Source organism: Anopheles stephensi, chromosome 2, assembly GCF_013141755.1.
Source record: "Anopheles stephensi strain Indian chromosome 2, UCI_ANSTEP_V1.0, whole genome shotgun sequence".
NCBI lineage: Eukaryota > Metazoa > Arthropoda > Insecta > Diptera > Culicidae > Anopheles > Anopheles stephensi.
This window is the reverse complement of record NC_050202.1, coordinates 46367283-46389022: the sequence shown is the minus strand read 5'-3', so window position 1 is coordinate 46389022 and position 21740 is coordinate 46367283. Positions and strand designations below refer to the sequence as shown.

Here is a 21740-nt window from a genome sequence, read left to right as displayed (position 1 = left end):
AGATCTCAGCAGACTGTGAAGGCCGTAGTAGGCACGATTCCCCAGCACAATGCGTCTCCGGATTTCGCTGCTGACATCGTTATCCGAAGTAACGACACTCCCAAGATAGCAGAACTCCTCTACCACCTCGAGGCTGTCGCCGTCAACTAACACGCTGCTTCCCACTCGCGCTCTATCACCATCAAAGCCTCCAGCAAGCAGGTATTTCGTCTTCGTCGCATTGATCATTAGTCCAACTCTTGCTGCTTCACGTTTCAGTCGGGTGTACGCCTAACACACCTTCGCTGTCGTCTTGCCAACGATGTCTATGTCGTCCGCGAAGCCAAGAAATTGGAGATACCGATAGAGAAACGTGCCACGGACGTTGTTGTCTTGCCCCGCACCTCGTATGACACCTTCGAAGGCTTTATTGAACAGTAGACGGGAGAGTCCGTCCCCTTGCTTCAGACCCCTGTGAGTTTCGAACGACTCCGACAGCATATTCGATACTCTCACTCTGCACTGCACCCCATTATTGGTGGCCCTTAACAACCGGATTCCGGATCGTAAGCCGCATTGAAGTCGATAAAGAGGTGGTGCGTAGGGATCTGGCGCTCTCGGCACTTCAGGAGGATCTGCCGATGAGTAAAGATTTGGTCGATCGTGGATTTGCCTCCAACAAACCCACGAAATCCGTAGCAAGGGGGGCAATATTGCAGAACAAGATCTGGAACAGAATCTTATGGGCGGCATTGAGGACAGAAATAGCACGATAGTTCGAGCATTCCAATCTGTCGCCCTTTTTGTAGACTGGGTGAATGACGCCCAGCTTCCACTGCTCCGGTAATTCTTCCTGTTCCCAAATTCTCGTGATCAGCTGGTGCATTTCGACGGTAAGGTAAGGTCGGGTTGGAATTGGTATACAATAGGAATTTAACATTACGTGCTTTTAATATCGACTGTTATAAATTATATTCAATTTAACCGACATCCAAATTGACCATGAAAATTCCAAGATAACATTTGATTTCGCTAAATTTTCCATTAATTTAGTTTGGCAAGAAAAATGGATATAAAATTTCCCTTGTACTATGTACTCGTTTGTCTCAACAAGTCTTAAAACCACCAAACATTGTTTCAAGAGAGTTTCGTCAACTTAGTTAGTATACATCAATGTACGCAGTTAGTATACATCAAGTGTAGACGCAAGATTGCTAGAATTTTCCAAAGATAAACTTTACCACCATCTTAATCTCACTGCACCTGGCTCACACTGCAGCAGCAAATGCAAATGACACACTGCTTGACTGCCTGCTTGCTTTACGCAAAGACAAAGTCCTTAAAGCCTGAGTGCATACAACGATTCTTCCTGCATCGTCCCACGGTCCTACGGTGCTGCAAATTATGATGGTAATGATAATCACATTAATGCCACTCCATTTAACATTCGTGCAGTATTCATGCATGCGCCAGGAGTCGCTTGAAAAGGGAAGTAAAGAAAGTTTCGATTGCCCTCGAGCAACATTTGTATGAAGGTAGCTCAAGTGAAGTGAATACACCATTGCTTCAGTGTTAATGGCAAAAAGAGTGTGCAAAATTCCTTCACTACCGCCTGAAGTGCAATGATCTCGTGGCGTGTGATGCAATTGTGCACGGTGTGTCTTTGTGTTGTGCCATCTGAGTTAATCAGCTACTCATGTCCTCCATGAGCACACTTGCGTCCAGGTGAAGTTATGCACCTCAACACGAGCTGAGACGTGTACTCGAGCAGATCTCGCAACCATTTCAAGTTAGCGCAATGATTGTACTGGAGCACACCCGAAGCACACGCCAGAGCGATGCAGACTTAAGTCTTAAGTACGGATAATCCTTCTTTAACCAACGTGATAACTGTAGACAGAAATCAATGATACACACCACGCAACTAGAAGTGCCCGAGAAGTCCGTCACGCCCTACGCTTACAATCAATTTGTTGATTAATTAATTTCGCTCTGCAACCGAACAGAGAGAATCTGTCGATTGTTGTGCTGGAGTATGTACTTCAAACCACCCGGTAAGGTGTAAGCAGGATTTGTAACATGGCCAACTCAACGATTAACCACCCTTCGACTACCTCCCCGACGGGCAGCTTTTCTCACCTACCTCGTATCAGTTCGCGACTCTGGGGCTTTCGAAGCAGCATGTACTCGCCATCCTCTCGCTTCCAGGTGACGCGGGGCGTTGGATGTCCAGTGGCTTTGCAGACGATCGTTGCATCTTCCCCTTCCTGCACGGCAATGTCCGCCGATGATTCGTCGTTGACAATATCGGGCGGAACTGTTGGAGCAAGTTGCAATTGAAAGAAAGAGAGCAAGAGAGATAGTTAAGATACAGGGCGATAGCTTACGGGGAGAAGATAAAGTCAAGAATACAGAATCGACCACTCCGGGCGTCTTAACCGGCAGGGAACCGCACGCATGTAGCACGGGTAGCAGGTGGCAGGTTTGTCTTCCACGAAAAGCTTTGTGTTTCTAGGCTTGTCTCGACTAATCCGAGAAATCTTTCCGAGCACATCTTCAATGGCCGGATTAAGTCTCATCGTTCGAAATCCTAGCACCCGCTTGCCGCAAAATATTAAAGCCCCTGAGCAGTGCTCGAGTTTCATCAATATTCAATTTCAAGAGATTCACCTTGTTCAGCTACTTTGGCATGTGCTGATGAGGGGTTCGAGAGGGTGTGGGGACACACGCCTACCGAGTGGCAGGTGGTAATCGGCAGTACCACCAGATGCCTCCGGTAAGCTTGGGGAATAATCTGAGTAGGTTGTTGCGTTTTGCGTACACCTTGGGCGTACGCCTTCGAGCCTACCGTGCACAGCAGCAGCAGCAGCAGCAGCATGGAAAGCGAGAGTAATTCGATATTGAACATTGAATATTATATTCACATTTAATGATGTTTAACTCGACATCCGAGAGCGTTGGTTAGGCCGACCCTAACGAGACTACCGGGAAGCGTGCCGTATCTTCGCCCGCCGGTGCACTAATGGAAAGGAATAGCTTTGACAGATGCATTGTGGTACGTGAAGGCTTTGCTGCTGTAGTCCGGGTTTTGCATCGTGCTCCGTATGCACCGGAGCATTTGAGCCAAACGGCACCTGTCGGCACCATGAAACAATATGGACTTAAAAGTGAGATATGTGCATTGTGATGGTTTGATCACAGAAAGCTCTTTTCATTGAATTTCAATAAAGCAACGATGTGGTTGGTGATTAAAATGCTTGGAAAAACGTTGGAAGAAAGAACGCCCTTCGGAAGAACATCTTTGACATGGTGAGGTTGATTATGAGTAGGTTCTTAATTAGGATAGATTGTATACTGTCGTTCAAGATTCACTCTTATCAAGGAGAGAGTTTTGGTTACCGGTTTGGTTTCAAGGAGATAGGACGGTTTTGCGTTCATTGTCTTGAAATATCAAGATTTTTTTCCATTACAATTTTTCTAATTATCATTTAAAATACTTCTCTCTGAACAATGCTAAGTAATTGGTGATGAAGATTCCTGATAAGCTGTATTACATCCTACATTCCATTACTGTCAAGAAACAGTAATTGCTATACCCTTGAAAAATTCTCATAGTTACATACCAACTGGATCGTCACTTCAAGACATATGCGAGATATTTGTTGGAAATTAAAGGTTAAGAAAAATGAGGCGTCTACACATTTATTTGAACCTTTGGCAGAAATATAATTTAAATTATCATTCAACTGTGGTAAAAGCATTTTACTGGATTTTTCAATTTTTTGACACAGTTCTACACTCATCGATATTACATCTAAAAATATGTTGGAGAAAAATTACTCGATTTAAAGAGGTATGTGAAAAGACTCCAAAGAAAAAGGATGTGGAATTTTTGCGTGTCGTTAAGATCAATGGCCATGCTGAACCCGGACAAAGGGACTGCCATTACGCGCCCAATGGCAGCCCGATCAACGAGGAGTGGAGAACGATCTGGGAGAACGATCGCGAGCGGGCACACTCCCACCTACCACACCAGGTCAAAAGAGAAGACGCCGCCAAGTACCCGTCCGTTGAGCAAATCGAACGCAGAACGGTAAATTGGCGCGAACGCGTAAGACGGAGACGCCAAGAGGCAGCCGATGTTGCAGATCGCAGAAGAGGCATTTTATCGTCCGATCAAGAGGCCACCATAACCGAGACGGAAACGTCAGAGCGCTGATTTGCCCTGGCTAGCGTCCTCGATGGCGACGGATGGAGAAACGGTTGCTTCGTTCGGGTGTTTGACAGATCCTAGCGAGATTGGCGGATTGTATTTGTTTCTTTGCTAGTCCCGTCTAGTTTCGTAGGGTGTTGCGATTTTTAATTGACATTAATGTTGTAACCGATTTGTAAATTGAAATGTCTGCGTCCAACATAAATTCGGCTTCGTCTCGGGTTCGTTGGAAGGTTTATGCCCGTGTTTAAACCAAGACGCTACCGGCCGACGGTTACGCCCGTCAGGGAAGGCCGATGGCAAGGCGCATTTGTATTTCATGTGTGTTTTGGATTATGTACGTGAAATCTGACAAAAATAACGAAATACACACTATTTAAAAAACAGAGGGCCATTTCTAATTTAATCCTGCTGATCTGTGGGGAAGTTTATGTGACTCAGACAATGTTTAAATTAATGTGATCATTAGGAATAAGACAAGTATACGGCTTGGTCCTTCTATTACAATCAAAATTACAAATAAGATAGATTGATCGCTATTCCAGCTTAGTCAATAAGTCGATAAGTTATGTATGGTTGGGTTTGTTCGCCCTATCTTATGTGACTACACTCTTTATGCTAGCGCACTTTCGTGTAACTTAGTTGTTGGCTCTCACATTTTCTCTATCATGTTTTATGCAACTTGATAGTATGTTGTCATTTATTGCTGATTTTAATGATCCCATCTGTTTAAAGCAATTGTTCGTTGTCATAGTCAAACTACAGATTAATGTTGAAACATGGTAACTCAGCTTAATTACTGGTCTGCTTGCTAGTATTCAAAAAACAAATCACCAGGATGGCTTAATAGAACTTAACAGTGGAATTTGAAGTAGCCTCCAATATATGAGATCAGACATACCCTGTATATACCATACACGATCTGCTGTTTTCAAAACGAAACTTATGAAAAGGGGGAATGTTTTGCACTTGATAATCTATCTAGGTGAAAGGCATATTCTCCTTACCGAGTGAAATTCTCTGCTAAGAATTGACCAAGAAAAGGTTTAAAGAGAGGTTCATAACCCCCTCTTAGCTTTATGATCAGCTTTCAACAGGGTCGATCGGCTTTTTGTTTTCAACCACAAATGTTTATCATTATGATCCAATGCTTAATTGGCTAGGTAAACTCAATTTTTTTGGATTTCAAGAAAATCAATCAAGAATCAAGAACAGCTTTATGTGTGCCTTACGAAACTGATTCAAACATGAGAAATTACATACAGATTAAAAAACAAAAAAAGTACTTATGTTTAAATATCTGATCTATTTTTATCGATCTATCTTTTTATGTTATTATTATAATTACTTTTTATTAAAAAAATTGCCTTATATTGTTTTTCCCCTGCAATGTTTTATTTACGCCTTCATTTGCCTTTACATCTCAAAAAAGAGCAGCCCTTTTAGGGCAAAATGGAACAGTAGAAGCTTTGTTGAACGATATTAGCTGGTTAGTTCTATCAGAATACCTTTTTCGCTAAAATTTTTACTTGCTTAACCTGTATAAATGCATAAATCTTCTTACATATTCGCTTTAATTAAATAGAATAATTTATGTTCTTTTATTTAATATTGTAATAAGTTAGCATTTTTGCGTAAGTACAAGCAAGCAAAAAGCAAGTTCAGTAACATGTCCGCTTGAAATATCAGAGATTCTGCCATATCTCACGGAGCAAAAAATGTATGAACCTCTACCATATTAATATTTCATTTCAAAACTACACTTCGACCACAAATATTATCTACTGGCCCTATCGTAACATGATCCCCGACGAAATTTTATCTGCGATCAGAACTTCATTCGCTTTACATCTAGAGACTGTATTTTGCAACGCGATAACGATTACTCGAGAACCAGAATCCATCACTGCTGATTAAAACAACCTCACAAAAATTTTATTTCCATTCCTAGAGTGTTTCACTAATAATTAATACTACTTTGCACGCGGCACGTGATTGAACCCGTACACAACACAAAACAGTGGCTGTTCCGCTGAAGTCAACCCTTCGCTGCCTGTAATTAAAATATTCACCCGAGCTAATGAACTGGCAACAGGTTCATCTTATTTCAGAGCTTCCAAGTCCGGATGCGCACTAAAGTGAATCTTTGCAAGCGAATCAAGTAAACGAGTAAGGCAAAGGAAAGTGCAACAACAAAAAAGCCCGACCCGTAACCAGACCTGCCCGGTAGCCGGTTACACCGGGTTTCTATTTGCGGAAGCCAGAACCTAATCATGCTCTTATCGAGCTGCTGCACTATCCACCGTATAGATGAACCACAGCACAGCGCACAGTGTGCGATTGCAATCGCTCAACTTTTTCCCTATCGCAGTTTTTCGGTATCCACGTCCATCCGAGCTGCATAAATAAGGTTTATGGTTGGAAGGTTTTTTTTTGCTGCTGCTGCTGCTGTGGTCCTGGATGGACGGGCAGGATCGCTAACCCTTTTTTCCCTGGTTTCTGGATACGTGCAGTTTCCGCGAGCGAGGACTGGACTTTGTGGCTTCGGTTGTGGAGTCGCTGGCGGCGAAAACGAGACTCTGGGCGAGGAACAAAAGTCAAGCGAAGGAGAAGAAGAAGAGCAGACCCGGGAAAAGGTTTCCAAAGGGTGAAGAAAATTGCTTGGCCTTTTTGCCCCCGCTCGCTGCCATGGGGAGCCATGGACGAGAGCAATCAGAAGCACACAAGCGGCAATGCAACAAAGCAACAGCAACAGGGAAGCAAAAACGGATAATTACTCCTGGTTGCAAGCCCCGGGAAAGTAATTACACCTAGAAAATCGCTGCACGTTGAGCAATTGGGTCGATCTTTTGCTCTGTCTCTCTCACTCTCTTTGTGGCAAGCGAAAGAAACCCTACCAAGCCGTAAAGCAAATGGAAGATCCCATCGGAGATACCGGCAGAAAGTACTCCGATGTGCCAAAGGATAGCAGATAACAAAAAGACAGGCCTGAGCAAGACTGATACTGGCGCGAAATCGGATGAGCACAGTGTTGCAAAACGAACCTCGGCCCACGATGAAAGCGAAACAAAATGGAAGCAAAGCGAAGAGCGCCCCTGCTCAGTAACAGTGCGACCGCTGTTCCAAGTAACCGACGAGGGCAAATGGTGTTGTTACGTTGCCGACGGAAAGTAATTTCATGATTCCGAATCCGAGGAAAACTACCTTTCTTTCCATCTCCGGTTCACGTGGGCGAGACAGGTGTACGCGCGGGGTGAGGAGTGAGAATCTTGGACGCGAGACAAAAAAAGGTGCGAGCACTCGCTTCCGGCTTCTTTCATTGTCGTTAATGAAAAGATTCCTGGCTGCCGACTGCTGCTGGAACCAGCTATTACACACTCTTTCACACCGTGAGCATCAGCACCAGCACCATGGTTCAAAGGGTGTGGAAAATGGATGATTCGAGTTCGGGAAAATGGCAAAACACCGAAGACCTGAGCATCGAGCCCTGAGACAGGGGTTGAGCTGCAAACATAACGACAATGTGGCCGTTTTGAATGCTTCCGAAGCGTCAAATGGATGAATACCACGAGAGATAGGGAGGGTGCAAAGGGATAAGGGAAGAAACGACGAACAAGGGTGAACACTCCACAAAGAGGCAAATGAATCCTTTTTGAACACCTCACCCCACAGCTGCTTCCCTCTAATGGAACCAAGAAGAAGGCGTTTGTTGCTGTTCTTCTTCCCGCGTCGGGTATTATGAGTCCACCGTTACGATTCGCGTTCTCAGCTCAGCCGTTCTCCGGGTTGAATGTCGAATCACATCCGAAGGATCTTAAGGGTGCCGATTTACGGATCATTTGCAGCGGTGGTACCGACTTCCTTCCGGTATCGTCTTTTTGCTCGCTTTGCTCCATCACGCGACCCGGCGTACCTTCAATTGGCAATGATGAGATGGTATTTCGCCGAGCATACCTCTCTAAATGTCCAATGTTCACGGTGGTGGCAGAATAGATTTTAAAAAACGAAGAAAGCACGTAAACATGGCTTTGCTTACAGTCACCGGCAGCCGACTCCCTCCGCTCGGCCCGGCGGAATGCGCCGGTGCGCTGAATGTTTGGAATTATTTTGCTCTTTGCATGTTTTGTCCATCATCTCTGCAGCTCATTGGAGAAATTCTTTCCTTTGATCATGGCTCGGTCGCTCGCAGATCAAGAACGGCGACCGAGCGCCATTGCACCGGAATAAAAACATTCGTCAAGGCACATTACTGTGTCGCTGCTGGAGACAGCCGTGTGTCGGTACGATGCTGGCCGTAAATGTCCGTGTCAGCTCCATGGTACATGAATTTCTAGCGCAAAAACATTACTGCCGGTTGGCATGCTATTTGCTGGCTTCTCCTAGCGCTACACGCTAGCGAGGTAGCGAATGGCAGAAGAAAATAAGTTATGCAAATATTTATCGAACCTTCCGTGAGCCTGGTAACTGGGGGGAAGGTGGCTTATTTATACCTCCCTGCGTCCTGTGGCCTCCAGGCGCTGGTGTATTCGTTTCGTGAGAGGTATTTTAAGAATGACATGACAACTGAAGGTATTTGAAAGTAATGCTATTAATATACCTACTGCCCGGGACGGGGCAACATTTCATTACGACTGTGATGAACTTCATTGCAGAACGAGTCGTATGAGACAATGTCTTCTTCATTAGCGTTGAGATGTATCCTTCATGGAAGGCGAGCAAAGTAAAGGATTGTACTTCGTGGGGGAATCGTTTATCGTGGATGTGTTAGATAAATAGTCCAAGGGACGGATGTCGGTTGGGAGGAAATTCTTTCCAATATCAAAAAGCTTATTGTCTACTGAGCATAAAATACATTCGACGCGACGGAGACTTTTCCGAATAATTCGTTCCGTTTCGTGAAATTCATAACCCTCAGTTTGTTTAAGTTGCATCTTGATCGAAGTCTTCAACAGTTTCTTAGGTTCTAGAGCTGGGTATTTTTTGATACAATTATCAAACGAATACTCTAGAAATAATGTTGTTGACTGAAACTTTCAGTTTATAGGAATTTAATTTTTCCAATTTGGTACAAAGGTATTATTTTTTATAATAGGTTATACAGTTTATTATTAGTTTTTAGATTTTAAGTTATGGAATCAAATCATTTATGTTACAAACACAGTTCATAAAAAAATTCACTTTGCATTCCTTTAGAGCTACAAATATATTGAAGAATCTTAACACCATAGTTCTTTTAAAGTAAAACAATGATTGCTTGGCTCGCTTATCAAAAAAAGTTGGTATGTTAATTTAGGTTCAATCTTCAGTACTGATTTACTTCCAAAAGATATCATATTGATGCTGAAAACGTTGTATACGTTGAACTCAAACTTTTTTTCCCATCTTAGTCCTGGATGCTGCGTTTAAAAGCTTGTCGAAATTACGTATTCTGATGGAGGCTTGCAACATGCTGAATTTATTTTTAATTTATTCATTTATTTATTACTCCGGACAGACGCAGTATTGTCAACATGCTGAATTTGTTGGAGGAAAAATCGACAACCAAAAAATTCTATACTTAATGTGGAATCCTCCAAAAATGCCAGCGACAATAGTTCATTGACTTCAAGGTGGGACTATGAAACATAATCCAGCAGAACGGATTTCATGCGATCCTGACACAGCTGCTGAGGAACACAGTTGACAGTGTGCTCAGATAACTATGTAAGCAGTGCAATCGGAAGCCTAATTATTCAGGGACTCATGCTTGCTATGGGCTTCACACATTTCTGCAATCCAGAAGATTACTTCCTTCCTCTTCATAGGCACAACAACCTCGAAGACCACTTGAACCTACAACCTCGTCCCTACCACTTGAACGCCCCAAACTAGACTACCCTACAACTTCTGTAGAAGACTACAACAACACACAAAATACTAGATTCAATTAGACCTCTGATACGTTCGGTTCTACTCTATGGGTCGTGAGTCTCAGACTTTCCTGACCAAAGACGCTAAAGCACTCGTCATTTTAGAGCATCAGGGGCTATGGACCACATGTATGCGAGCTGAGAGTTTATAGAAGAATCATGAACTCTGACCTAAATGGGTTGTTTGGTGCTGAAGATATCCTGACAAGGAATGTGAATATCCACATATGATGCGATTGAGACATATTATGAGGATGCTCGACTCATGCCCTATCAAAAGACTTCCTTGTCTCAAAAAGTAAGTTAAATTAATTGTAAAATTCAATCAATGCCTTTGAAACATCGTTTTACCATAAACAGCATCTAGACAAAAAAAAAGGCTAAAACAACCAGGACGTTTTTGACAAATAATTAAACAAAAAAACTACGGAAAAATCTGCTAATGAACCACAAATTGCCATATTTAGCCAACAGGACAAAAATAATCACTAGCAGAGCAGAGAGAGAGAGAGAGAGAGAGAGAGAGAGAGAGACAGAGAAAATGTTTTCTTCACTATCGAGCCGAGCGTTAGAGCCTCGTCCGAAATAATTGCAACAAATTCTAAGAAAACGAGCAAAAACCCAATTGAAATCCAAGCCAAAAACCTCAGCAACAGCAGGAATCGTTTCAACAACTTAATTATTCCGCCCTTTTTAACCATACCAATCTCCCTGTGCCTCCCCTAACCACCTTTCAGCGACCTTTATCTCTTCGAGCACAACCGAAACCTGACACGCTGTGGCCGGGGTCCGAATGTGATTAGTTCCCACAGCCCTTGGGATAATCTTCGCTCGATAAAGTCATCCCACGCCGGCTCGAGTACCGCTTCGGACGGCTCTGCTTAATTATTCGGTCCAAATGCTTTCATGCGCTTTCGGAGTTTGCCATCCCCTTTGCCGGATGGAGCCTTTGGAATGCAATTTCTTCTATTGAACCGATTGGTCTCTCTAAAGGAGCTGAGAGTAGCAAAAATTTCCCAGATCAAGACGGTTTTTTGTTTCGCTTCTCCGAATTCATCATGTGGAGAAAAATCGTGTATGGTGTGGTCGATTATTCGAACGTTGCAACGGATGCTGCTGCTGCTGTTGGGAATAGCTTATTTAGACTCGAACACAGGAAAAGTGCATTCGAACTGGAATTCAATTGCTTTTCGTACGATTCAGATGGGAAGCGAAGGAGCAATTTGTACAGCGATTCTGCTCCCGATGATACGGAAAAGGGAAATTATCCTGCCGTTTGCTACACCATTTTCTTCTCACAGCCCAAATAGTGGCCCAAATCGAGAGCCACAAACTGTACGACGGTGTATGATGCTCATCTTGCTCAAAGTTTCCTTGCTATGGGCTATTGTTTTGCTTCAAAACGGGCTAGACTGACAATGCAAAACTGGAGCAAATCAATAAAGAAAAAAGGACAAACAAAAAATGTACCGGAGCAACAGAAAACAAAAAGCATTAATGCAAAATTGAGTGCCGGAAAGCTTCTGGAGGAAAACCACTCAGAATACATCATCTCACGTCTTGGGAGGCAACAACGTGAACAAACAAAAACCAATCTTGGTGCATTTAAATTGCTGTGTTCCTTCTATTCGTACTGCTAACCATAAATACAGTCCAGGTTAGAGTCATAGAATGGGAAAATGAAGAATAAAGGTGCATATTGCAGTTTGGAGTTGGTGCCTCATTAACACAAACATTTCAACAAATTTTAGTTTATACGACGAAAAAGCAGGACGAAAGCAGTTTGAAGGAATTCTTTATCAATCCTTGGTTGCTTGTCTGATGGTGCAGTTTTGTTGTGAAAGAATTAAGTGTCTCAAAGTTTATGTAGTGCTAAAGTATTTAAATTTTTAATTTCTTGTCATGTAATGAATTTCTTTAGAAGCACTGAAATGCAGTTCAGATGCAGGTGCAGATTATCAAAATGTGACTAAACAAAACCAGAGGGTGACATGTCAAGACTTCTCGGAGTTGTAGTGACGAAGAAAAATCAAAGCACTTATTGCTGGCATAGCTGGATAGTCAGAGTTGTGAGAGAAAGGTTATGATAAATTTCAAAACATGAGCCTTCCGAATGAAGGATCAGCACCTTACCGTCTTGTTGAGGTTTGCGAGAACCTCCTGCTTCAGGTATAACAAAATACCCCCGAATTCCAGCAAATTTACAAAAATAATACTTCATTTTACCACTAGTTTCATTTTACAATAATCGGCCGACTGGCAAGTTTTTTCAATGCATTTTTTTAATAATTTTTGTCCAAAAACTGAAATTTTCATGTTCAGTTGCAGTGATGGCCTTTCAATTGAAGAAATACTATGCTAAATGTCTGATAGGTTCCTTAAAAACTTTTACTGCATGATGTGAAGATCTTAATCAAATATGAAGGATTTATTTGCTATAAATTATCGATTTATTAGTTCAGATGCCGTTTTAAGCACTAGTTAACGTGTCTGTACGCGATCCTAAAACAATATCCGTTCAAGCGACAGCAAACGGACCGAAATAACCATGCCGCTAACCATATCATGTCCTACCCGTAGAGCAGACCGATTGCAACAGATGAAGATCATAAAGATATCGATCTCTTACGTACCTGTTATTTTATGATCCGAACGATACTTTACATAATACCTTCGCCTTTTATACTTTCCAGCCCTATCCTCCGACCAAACGGAAAAACATTAGAAATAAAATCACTCTGAGCCTAACGGTCATAGAAGATAGAAGCTTCCGTCTTTCTTAACTCCATAAAAAATAAAATAAAAAGAAGTTCGCTAACTCGTTTTAATGATATAGAATTTATTTTTATTGTACATCAACCTCTTAAATGACTGGGTGCGATGCACTAACTCATCACATAATTAAACACACCATGAAGAAAATGATTATTTGCCTTAAAACAGTTCGATTTTTACTTTAATTCCATAATGGGGATTGATCGAAGATGATGGCGAAAACTATTTCTTTCTCTTATATATGGTTCGTTTATTACAGGCTTGTTTCAATACTTAGTAAATAACTTAAATTATAAGACACCTTATCAAAGCTTTTGAGTGTCAGTAATACTCGATCGGTTGTTGAATATACAGCACCTACGACTCTCCAATCCCCAATACGCATTACTAAACCGTATTCACGTCATGTTATGTGAGGCAGAAAATTAGATAAAGAAAACAACCCAACAGCTACCAGTATCGGCAAAGGTCAAACAAGACATAACAAATGTGGAGGGAAAAATCAAACACTCACACATAGAAAGCAAATAATCCTGGGACCAAGTTTCCTCTTTGCCCCTGGGGAAGGTGCTAATTAAATGAAAATGAAAGAGATAATTCACTGATTTTTGTCGAGGTCGGTGTTTTGTCCCTCCGCTCTCATACCTTATCGATGCGAAAAATGCGAAAAGCAAATCGAAAAGAATATCCAACACAGAACAACAGCAAAAAAAACCTCAGCCAGCGAAACCCCCAAGACCATGGGTAAACTTTTCGCCATCTCACGCAAACCGACCGTCCGGAAAATATGGTAGTCCGTCGAGTGGTAGTGTCGGTAGTTGCCTGAAAGCAAATTCTTACGCCATAGTTTGGCCGGGAGGCACCTTCGTGCAGTGCCAATCACGGTACGGCTGTGGCCGTGTATCGGTGTGTGTATCCATCGTCATGGCCCGGCTGCCTTGTGGTAAATGAGATGAGCAAAGGATTTGGCAACTTCTTAGCTTCGAGCAGGAGTAGTCGAACACGGATTTGTTGCGGCAACACGTGGAATGTGGCACGTTTTGGGTTTCTCCACCGCCGGTGGACTCCACCACTCGACTTTTGCTCGTCGATAATTAAGTTGTCCTTCCCGGTGTCGATACTCCGGTCCCGGGGTTGGTTGCATTCATCGAAATCGCAAATCAAATAAGAACAGAAAGGAAGGAGCAAATGCTCCCGCACGTAGTTGGTTCGTGTTGCGGCAGGTGATTGCGGAACGGTATAATGAAGCCAGTCGCACAACTTTGCACATCTTGTAGGGTAAATGTAGAATGAAGGTAGAAAAAAAGACCCCAACCCACACAGCAAATACCGATCAGTGGCAAGTTACTGCAGCAATGTGATGTGTTCTTTACTAACGGCAAACACTAACAGCTCCGTTGCGGTACGCTTTCACGCTCGTTTCGTTCGACGCGACGGTGACCGTTTGCGGTTAGTTAGGGGCTTTGAATAATTCATTAAGCAACATTGTCCTTGTTCATGAGGACTCGCCAAAGGAAAGAGAGAAAAAAAACATGGAAGCAATCGAAGCACATTGAATTTTGGGAAGAATTGCTTTATTAATACGCAATTTGTTCTTGTAACGGATGGGTATGGGCTCGAAGTATGTGTACTGCACTGGAAGCTCACTCACAAGTAGCTTCGCAAAGGCCTAATGAAGCATTATTTACACAAAGTATGAACTTGAATACCATTTATGACGAGTTGGTAAAACGGAAATCAAATTATGTTTCAACTTTTCCATGTTGTCTGCTGGTTGAGACTTCGGTTTACCGTCAGGAAGGAACAATTCGTATGCTAATGAATTAGTGAGCTCTTTTATGCGCTCTTCATACGAGTGAATCCGGCTGGTACGTACGAACTAGGTCAAAACAATCAATCAAGTTGAGCTCAAGCTTTTAGATTGTAAATATTTTATGTAGCTGTGTTGAGTCTATGATTTCTTTTAATTTGGTGTGTTGGGGCGAGTAAGTAGCATAAATTTGAAATCTGAATACTACATATACTACAAATATACTACAAAACTACATATAAGCTTTCCAAAGGCTTGAGTAACCAGCATTGCTTTTAAGCTGCCTGAAGTTTAGTTTGTGCAACTTATCATGTTAAAAAATGAACCAAATGGCTTAATACACACAATACAACACATTTGTTCCATACTGTGTGATAAAATCAAGTGCCTCCATTGAGTGGAATAGTTCTAGTCATAAAATTTCATCTGTCGATTTCAAGAATTTTGGAGATTTTTGTGGATCCGCCAGGTTCTCGTGACGTTATCTGTAAGCAAGAAAGCTTTCACAAACAGATTTTAGAAATCTGTAATCTTTAGATTACTGAGGCAAGAATCAATATTATAATCGAACCACTAGCGGCCTTCCTAACAAATACTGCTTCCTAACTCACAGGTGCTCGGACGCTTGAAGGCGTTCAAATGTGGGTAGAAACTCAGCACCAAAAACATAAATCTAGGCATCGATCTGTTCCACTTAAAATACTTATCGCAACAGACAACTACACAAAACATTGATCTGTCTAAAATTTATGAAAAGTTCCTGTCCACAGACGAGTAGAAAATATTGAAACTAGTCACTGTCAACCGTTTGTAGGCTACATTTCTTGGTGTACAGTATGACAACGAACAACCCAGACCATGAATACAAACTGCCTACATGAAGAGTGAACGAGTGGTAAATCTTGATGTGACAGCCAGTATGAGCAGAAAGAGGGATTTTAAACGATCGTTGAAATAATCAGTAAAATAATACCGTTTAACGATTATGACACTAGACAAGGGGTAACATGAGGACTACAACTGAACTATGTTGTCCTTTTCTATGTGTGTTATTTACGTCCTATGTTGCAGAGAAACACCAATCTGATACCTAGAATGAATACTGGTAATCTCGTGATCTGAGAGGTTCGTTCAGGGAATTCTATGGTAGTCTGAGGGACCTAATTATGTATGGGCAAACAATCATATGTTTAACTATGCCGGTACAAAGATAAGCTTTAAAAACCTTGATATAATAGTCATGGGGATGTTTAGAATCTGTTTTGTTAGTATTCTTATCAGGATCCTCACACAACTCGATCGATTCTGGCTATTAGTGGAAAACATGTTGAAAATAAGTTAAAAATATAAGATATCCTTAGGCGACAAAACCAACACTCAACACGGAGCAGAATAATACAGCTTTACCAGTTCTTTATACTGCAAACACTTTGCATCACCATTTCATACCGTTTATTCAGGAATTTCCGCCCATCTTATAACACACAATCGCTTGAATGTCACCATTCAGCAAAGAAAAGCTTCCATATCAATCGAAGGCGCCGCCGCCAGCTCAATCTCTGTCCGACCTATTGAACATCGCCAGCATGCTTCGAAATGGAACCGAAATCTTATAACAAGCATCGCTTATATTGAGTTCTGATTCTTCCGATGAAATGCCATTCTTTCCGTCTGCTGGCATCTGCTTCGTTTCGGCGAGGTTTTGATAATGCAATGGAGCAAGTTATCAGCTCATCCTCATCCTTCAAACCACACAACCCGACGGCAAGGATGGCACAATGCTTGACACACGGCAAAGATCATCTGGCGGAATCTAGCGGAATCATGGTGGGAAACATTCCGGCACACACAAAGCCCCCGATGTACTCGACGATCCCATACATTCAACTTTTCTCACCCTGCGTTCTGGCGTGCGTGCGTGACTGAGGAGATGGAGGAAAAGAAATTGTTTGATAGAACTGGCGAGCAATGAAACTAAATCGAAAGCATCCCCGACATTTCTCGCACAACCGACCCCAACCCCGGAGAGCAAATGTCCTGACGCAGGACCTGCCCGAGAAATAAACGTTCATTGTCGATCTGCACCCGCAATTCTCGGGGGAAAGATCTCGATGAAATTGTGCATGTATTGGGTGCATTATATCCGCTCGTACGTCACGTACCACCACCACCACCAACTGATAACCGTTCTCGTTGCCACCTTGATAGGCTATGCTACCAGCAAAGGGACATCGGGCGGCTTTCGGGGAAATTGTATCCCAAATTCCAATCATATATTCAATATTGATTTTGCTATTCGCAAATTTTCAGCTACAACAAAGGAGGCAGACGAAGAGGGCGAGCTTGTGTTCGGCCTGGGTCCCGCATTAACGGTTAAATGGGTCGACGTCACCCACCTTCATTATCGGGCGGAGTAGTGGATATTGAATCTTTAACTTGTCGCTCACGGGCGAAGCAAAATTGGTTATGTGCTATTTTTGTCTGCTCTAAGGGTTAAGTGCTGTCGGAATGTTTAATATCAGGGGTGATCAACTGATGCGTTGGATGCTGGGGCCAGATGTGTTTAGGTTGTCTGTGCATCACTACTTAATGTTTTGTTTGTTATTTTAAACTTATTTTGTATATTTTGTTAGCGATACTTTTTTTCTACGAACAATAAACGAATTTAAGGTAAAATATTGTTTTTACAAATATTGGCTCGTTTAGAATACATTCACAGGCTTTCGTCTGACAAGTGTTTGGTAGAACCAGATCTTTCTCATGGTAGTAGAGTAGAGCTTAGCTGCCTTCATGAAAGGAATCATCCCATACATCATTTCTATCGATAATTGCCAAGCACATCTACCAAGCTTATCTAAACCCATTTTTAGAAGCAAAAGTAATATTTACAATACGTTGAAATTTTAGAATGTTTCACATTTGGATGTTAAAATAGGATGTTAAACATTTGGATTCAAGAATCTTCACATTCTTCTGAATCTGGTCCTTACTGAGAAGGGTGTGAAGCGTGAAGCTTAGTTGTGCGATACCTTGACTTAGACGATCCTGAATCCTCTATACCTCAAGCATATTCGTGCTGGAGCAAGACCTGCAGACGTTTCATCTATGCATGTAAGATTGCAGGGAGTATGACAGGACCTTCGATTGGATAATGGAGGATAATGGATATGGATATGGAGTGAATGTAACGGCTAGACACTGCACTGTAGAGGACTAATGAATATAAATCTCGTTGATTTGAATAGTGTTCAACTTCCTTCGCATTGTGTTCAAAGAGCGCTATCGGCATGATAGCACAATATCTTACGCTTTCCGGCTGTTAAAGCAACTATTAACACCTTGTTAGAGTCCAGATTGTAGCCTTGATAAATACGAGGAACTGTACAAAATTTCAATTTCATCTGCGAATCTGCGACGGATTAGCGTTTTGCTTCAAGTTTAGTACAAACTATTGGTATAGGGCTCTGATCGAGTTGAGCCCAAATGGACTGCTTGGCACTGTGTAGTAGTGACATTGCCGTCGACTAACTGCGCTTGCCTTTGTTTTTTCGATTTTAACCATTGACCTTGATATGAAACATTCGGCTTATTAGCCCAACTTTAAAAATTGTTTTTCATCCCTGTCTACCCGAACTCTCTGCTACTATCCGGGAAAAGTTTTGCTGATTGCTTGAGCTAGGGCGAAATAGAGGGCGATGAAGAGGGAACAACTCTCCATATTTCGTTTTCTAAATCGTAACATCATCGATGAGGTGCGGAATCGATGCAAATATTTCTAAATTTAACATACCACGTTGCTGCAGCCACCAGCAACTCCCTGAGCCTGCATGTCCCCAGATACACTGGAAGACCTTCGCTTCGAACGGTTCCGTCAATCGAACTTTGCGCGTTCGATCCTCACCGCCCGGTCGGATAATACAATTTTAATTAAAAACATAGTTCCGTCCTACATACTCCTACCCTGCCCAACTCCCCAGTCCCCTGCTCGTCCCCAGGAAGTGCAAGGGTACGGTAAAACTTTTGCCAAACTCACATGTGTACACACACGCCCGCTCGCACAAACACGTGAAGGATGCTTCAACCGTACCCGCACACAATGGTGCACGGTCAATATTTAATTTAATTTTGTGCTCCACACAGCCACGTGCTACGCGTGAACCGTGTCGATAGGTGTACCACGCATAAACGCATCGCTGTGATGGAATTTTCGGGGGCTGAGAACAGAAGTAAGTAAGGGGGTGGAAAAAATGCGTTCACTAGGCACATACACTGGGAAAATGCTCTTGAAATGCCGGTCAAGCTTCGAGTTCAAGTAGGCGGGATTTTGTTCTTTGTTTTCCTGGTGGTTTTTTACCCGCCTCTTGCTTCAAACGATTCAAGCAAAATGGGTTCCCACTTGACGGCTTTCGGGTCGATTGCATTGAAGGAATGGAGGGCACACTCACCTTGCACGTCTATGCAACCGATCTGCTTCTTCATCGGGCTGGCGTTGATCTGACACATGTAGCAGCCCCGGTCCGTTTCACGCAACTGTCGAATTCGCAATCGCCACGTGCGAAAGTCCTCGTGGACCACGCTGATGCGTGAGTTCTGCGTGACGACGCGGCCCTGCAGCGCTAGCACGGTTTGGTCGGACGCCCGCAACCAGCCGACCTTGTAGCGGCCGAGGTTCTTGACCGAGCAGGTCAGGATCGCTTCCCGGCCGGTCGGGGACGAGATGTTCTGGATCGTGCCCTCGAACTCGGGCTCTAGGTCGACCGGGAGCTGCTGCGACTGATTTAGATCTGCGGGAATGAGAAAGAAAAATCGGCGTCATTATGAGATTTATAAATTTCAGTGGTGGATGAACAGTGAACATAGTTTAATGACTTTTTAATAAATTTAAACAGAAGTTTATAACTTGCCCTCGTTCATTTCTTAGTTGTAGAGCCAAAGAATAAGAGGAAAAAGTTAGTTGAAACTTTATTATCATATGGAAAAAATGCAATGTACTTGAATTTTGTAAAGCAAACCTGAGGAAAAACATGAAAATGTACAGTGCGGTTTAAAAATATACAAATGAGTAAAAAGTCATTTTTTCATGGTTTTCATTTTCAGCTGGACTAATTATTCAGCTATAGGCAAAACCAAGTCAAGGTAATTAGAAATGGAAGACCTCTTGAGGCTCTAGTGGCAGAAGGGGAAAAATAAAATTATTTATTTATTAATTAAGTATTACGGTCCGATGCCATATTGTCACCACTGTATATGGTGACTGAGTATTAAACTTCAAAAAAAAAACATTTAAATAAAATTAACTAGGCATTTCCTCGTAGCTAATTGCCATATTTCGGGAATGCTCGGTTGAAAAATAAAATTATTATCTAGCAATATTAATAGCTTATACGGCATCGGACCGTCATATTTAATAAATAAATAAATAATTTAATAGCTCCTTGCATTTGGATATTTTCTGAAAAGATGGATAAATTCTCCATAAAAAGTGATATCAAAGTACAGGTATTACGGTTAGTTCGAGATACAAGAATGCTTAAGGTTTGATCTTTTCAAAATATCAACAATACTGTTGAGAAAAAACATTGATAAATGCAATAGAATCGCACCTCTCATCTTAAATGCTTTGATGAATAAAAGTCAGAATAATGAATCCATTTTTCAAGTTAATAGTTGTCAATTTCATTCGTCCGCCAAACAACATTCGTAAACTGTTCAAGTTGTCACGAAAATTCAGCATAAACAAGAAACAAAATTATCAGTCAAACCTAGTAGAAATCTTTATAATCGAGTGCCTGAAGCTCTACGCGGATGTGGTTGTTTGCTGCAACTTTTTTGTATTTAGAAAGCAAAAATACCCACCTTCTGAAATTATACAGTGCGTTGGTGCCGATTTTGATGAATCAATAAAGTCGATTTTTGTCAAATTTAGTTTGAGATAGTGGGAACACTTTCCTGTGCGATGAATCGATATACCGCTCTTGAGTATCTTTTTGTCATTCTCATGGTAATATGACTAAGTAATATAATACTTAATTTCTTCTACTTAAAAGTTCAAACAATCCAATTCGTTTCAAAAGTTCAATCCTTATTATCCTGTGAATAAAAAGCAATATTCCATAACTATTGCTTTACTGTTCAATCTCCACTCATATTTGGTTTAGCATAAATGATTTTTTCCGTCTTGAGTAAATAATGCAAATGAATATTTTCACATTTTCCCAAAAATCCTGATCCTTATTGACTTTTCTTTCATGCACACAAATACACATTTTATAGGCCCGGTTTTTTTGTTTTTCCCAAAATCTCCCCTCCGAGAGGGTTTTTCTCCTATTTGCTCGACGAAACGAAATAACCTACGCTAATTGAAGCCATAGCCAAAACTTTATCCCTCGACCCGGGCCTCGAGGTTTATCCGTTCGACGGAGAAAAAAGGGTTTTGATTGCAAAGTTGGGGGATTTTATCTACAAATCCTTTGGTCCATACAGCCGGACCCACAACCTCGCACCGCACAACCACCAACCACCGAAAACCCGCCACCTCATAATGTAATAGAAAGTGCCGTCTCTGCCGTCTAGCCCGACCGGGGCTGGGCCTGGGCCGGACCGGAAAATGCCGTAACATTCGTTTAACATATTCATATGAAAGTTTTCACCACCCCATTTCGGTTTTTCCGACCGGCAGACTGCCCTGGCCACTCGCCCTGTACTGCTCTGTCCCCCTTCACCGATGACCTCGCACGATGTGCTCATGGGGTCACAGCGCACCTAAATGCTTTCAGATTTATCTCTGGCTTTATCGTTCCGTTACTTCCGGTGGCCGAAGTTGATGAATAATTTTAAAACACAAAACCACCGAGTACGGCTTCCGGTGCCGGACAACGGGGAAAGGGAGGGCTGGAAGTTTGGAAGCAGAACAGGAGAACGATACAGTTTTTGAGCTCAACTCGGGCCATTTTTTTGAGACAAAAATCAGTGAAGCCACGAGATGGAGAGGGTAAGCACGGTGCATTAAAATACACGAAAGCCCCACAATTTTGAGCCAACCGAATCAAATGAA

The 21740-nt window shown here is 42.2% G+C and overlaps 1 protein-coding gene across 5 annotated transcripts in view; it reads right to left on the bottom strand.

Moving 5' to 3' along the window:
* LOC118506961 (lachesin) overlaps positions 1-21740 on the bottom strand; it is a 92647-nt gene that overhangs the window by 49191 nt on the left and 21716 nt on the right. For all 5 annotated transcript variants that reach the window (XM_036044782.1, XM_036044785.1, XM_036044784.1 and 2 more), the window contains 2 exons: positions 19132-19470; positions 2123-2296 (listed from right to left, as the gene is read on the bottom strand). In XM_036044782.1, the coding sequence (XP_035900675.1) occupies positions 2123-2296; positions 19132-19470 (513 nt within the window). The remainder of the gene's footprint in view (positions 1-2122; positions 2297-19131; positions 19471-21740) is intronic.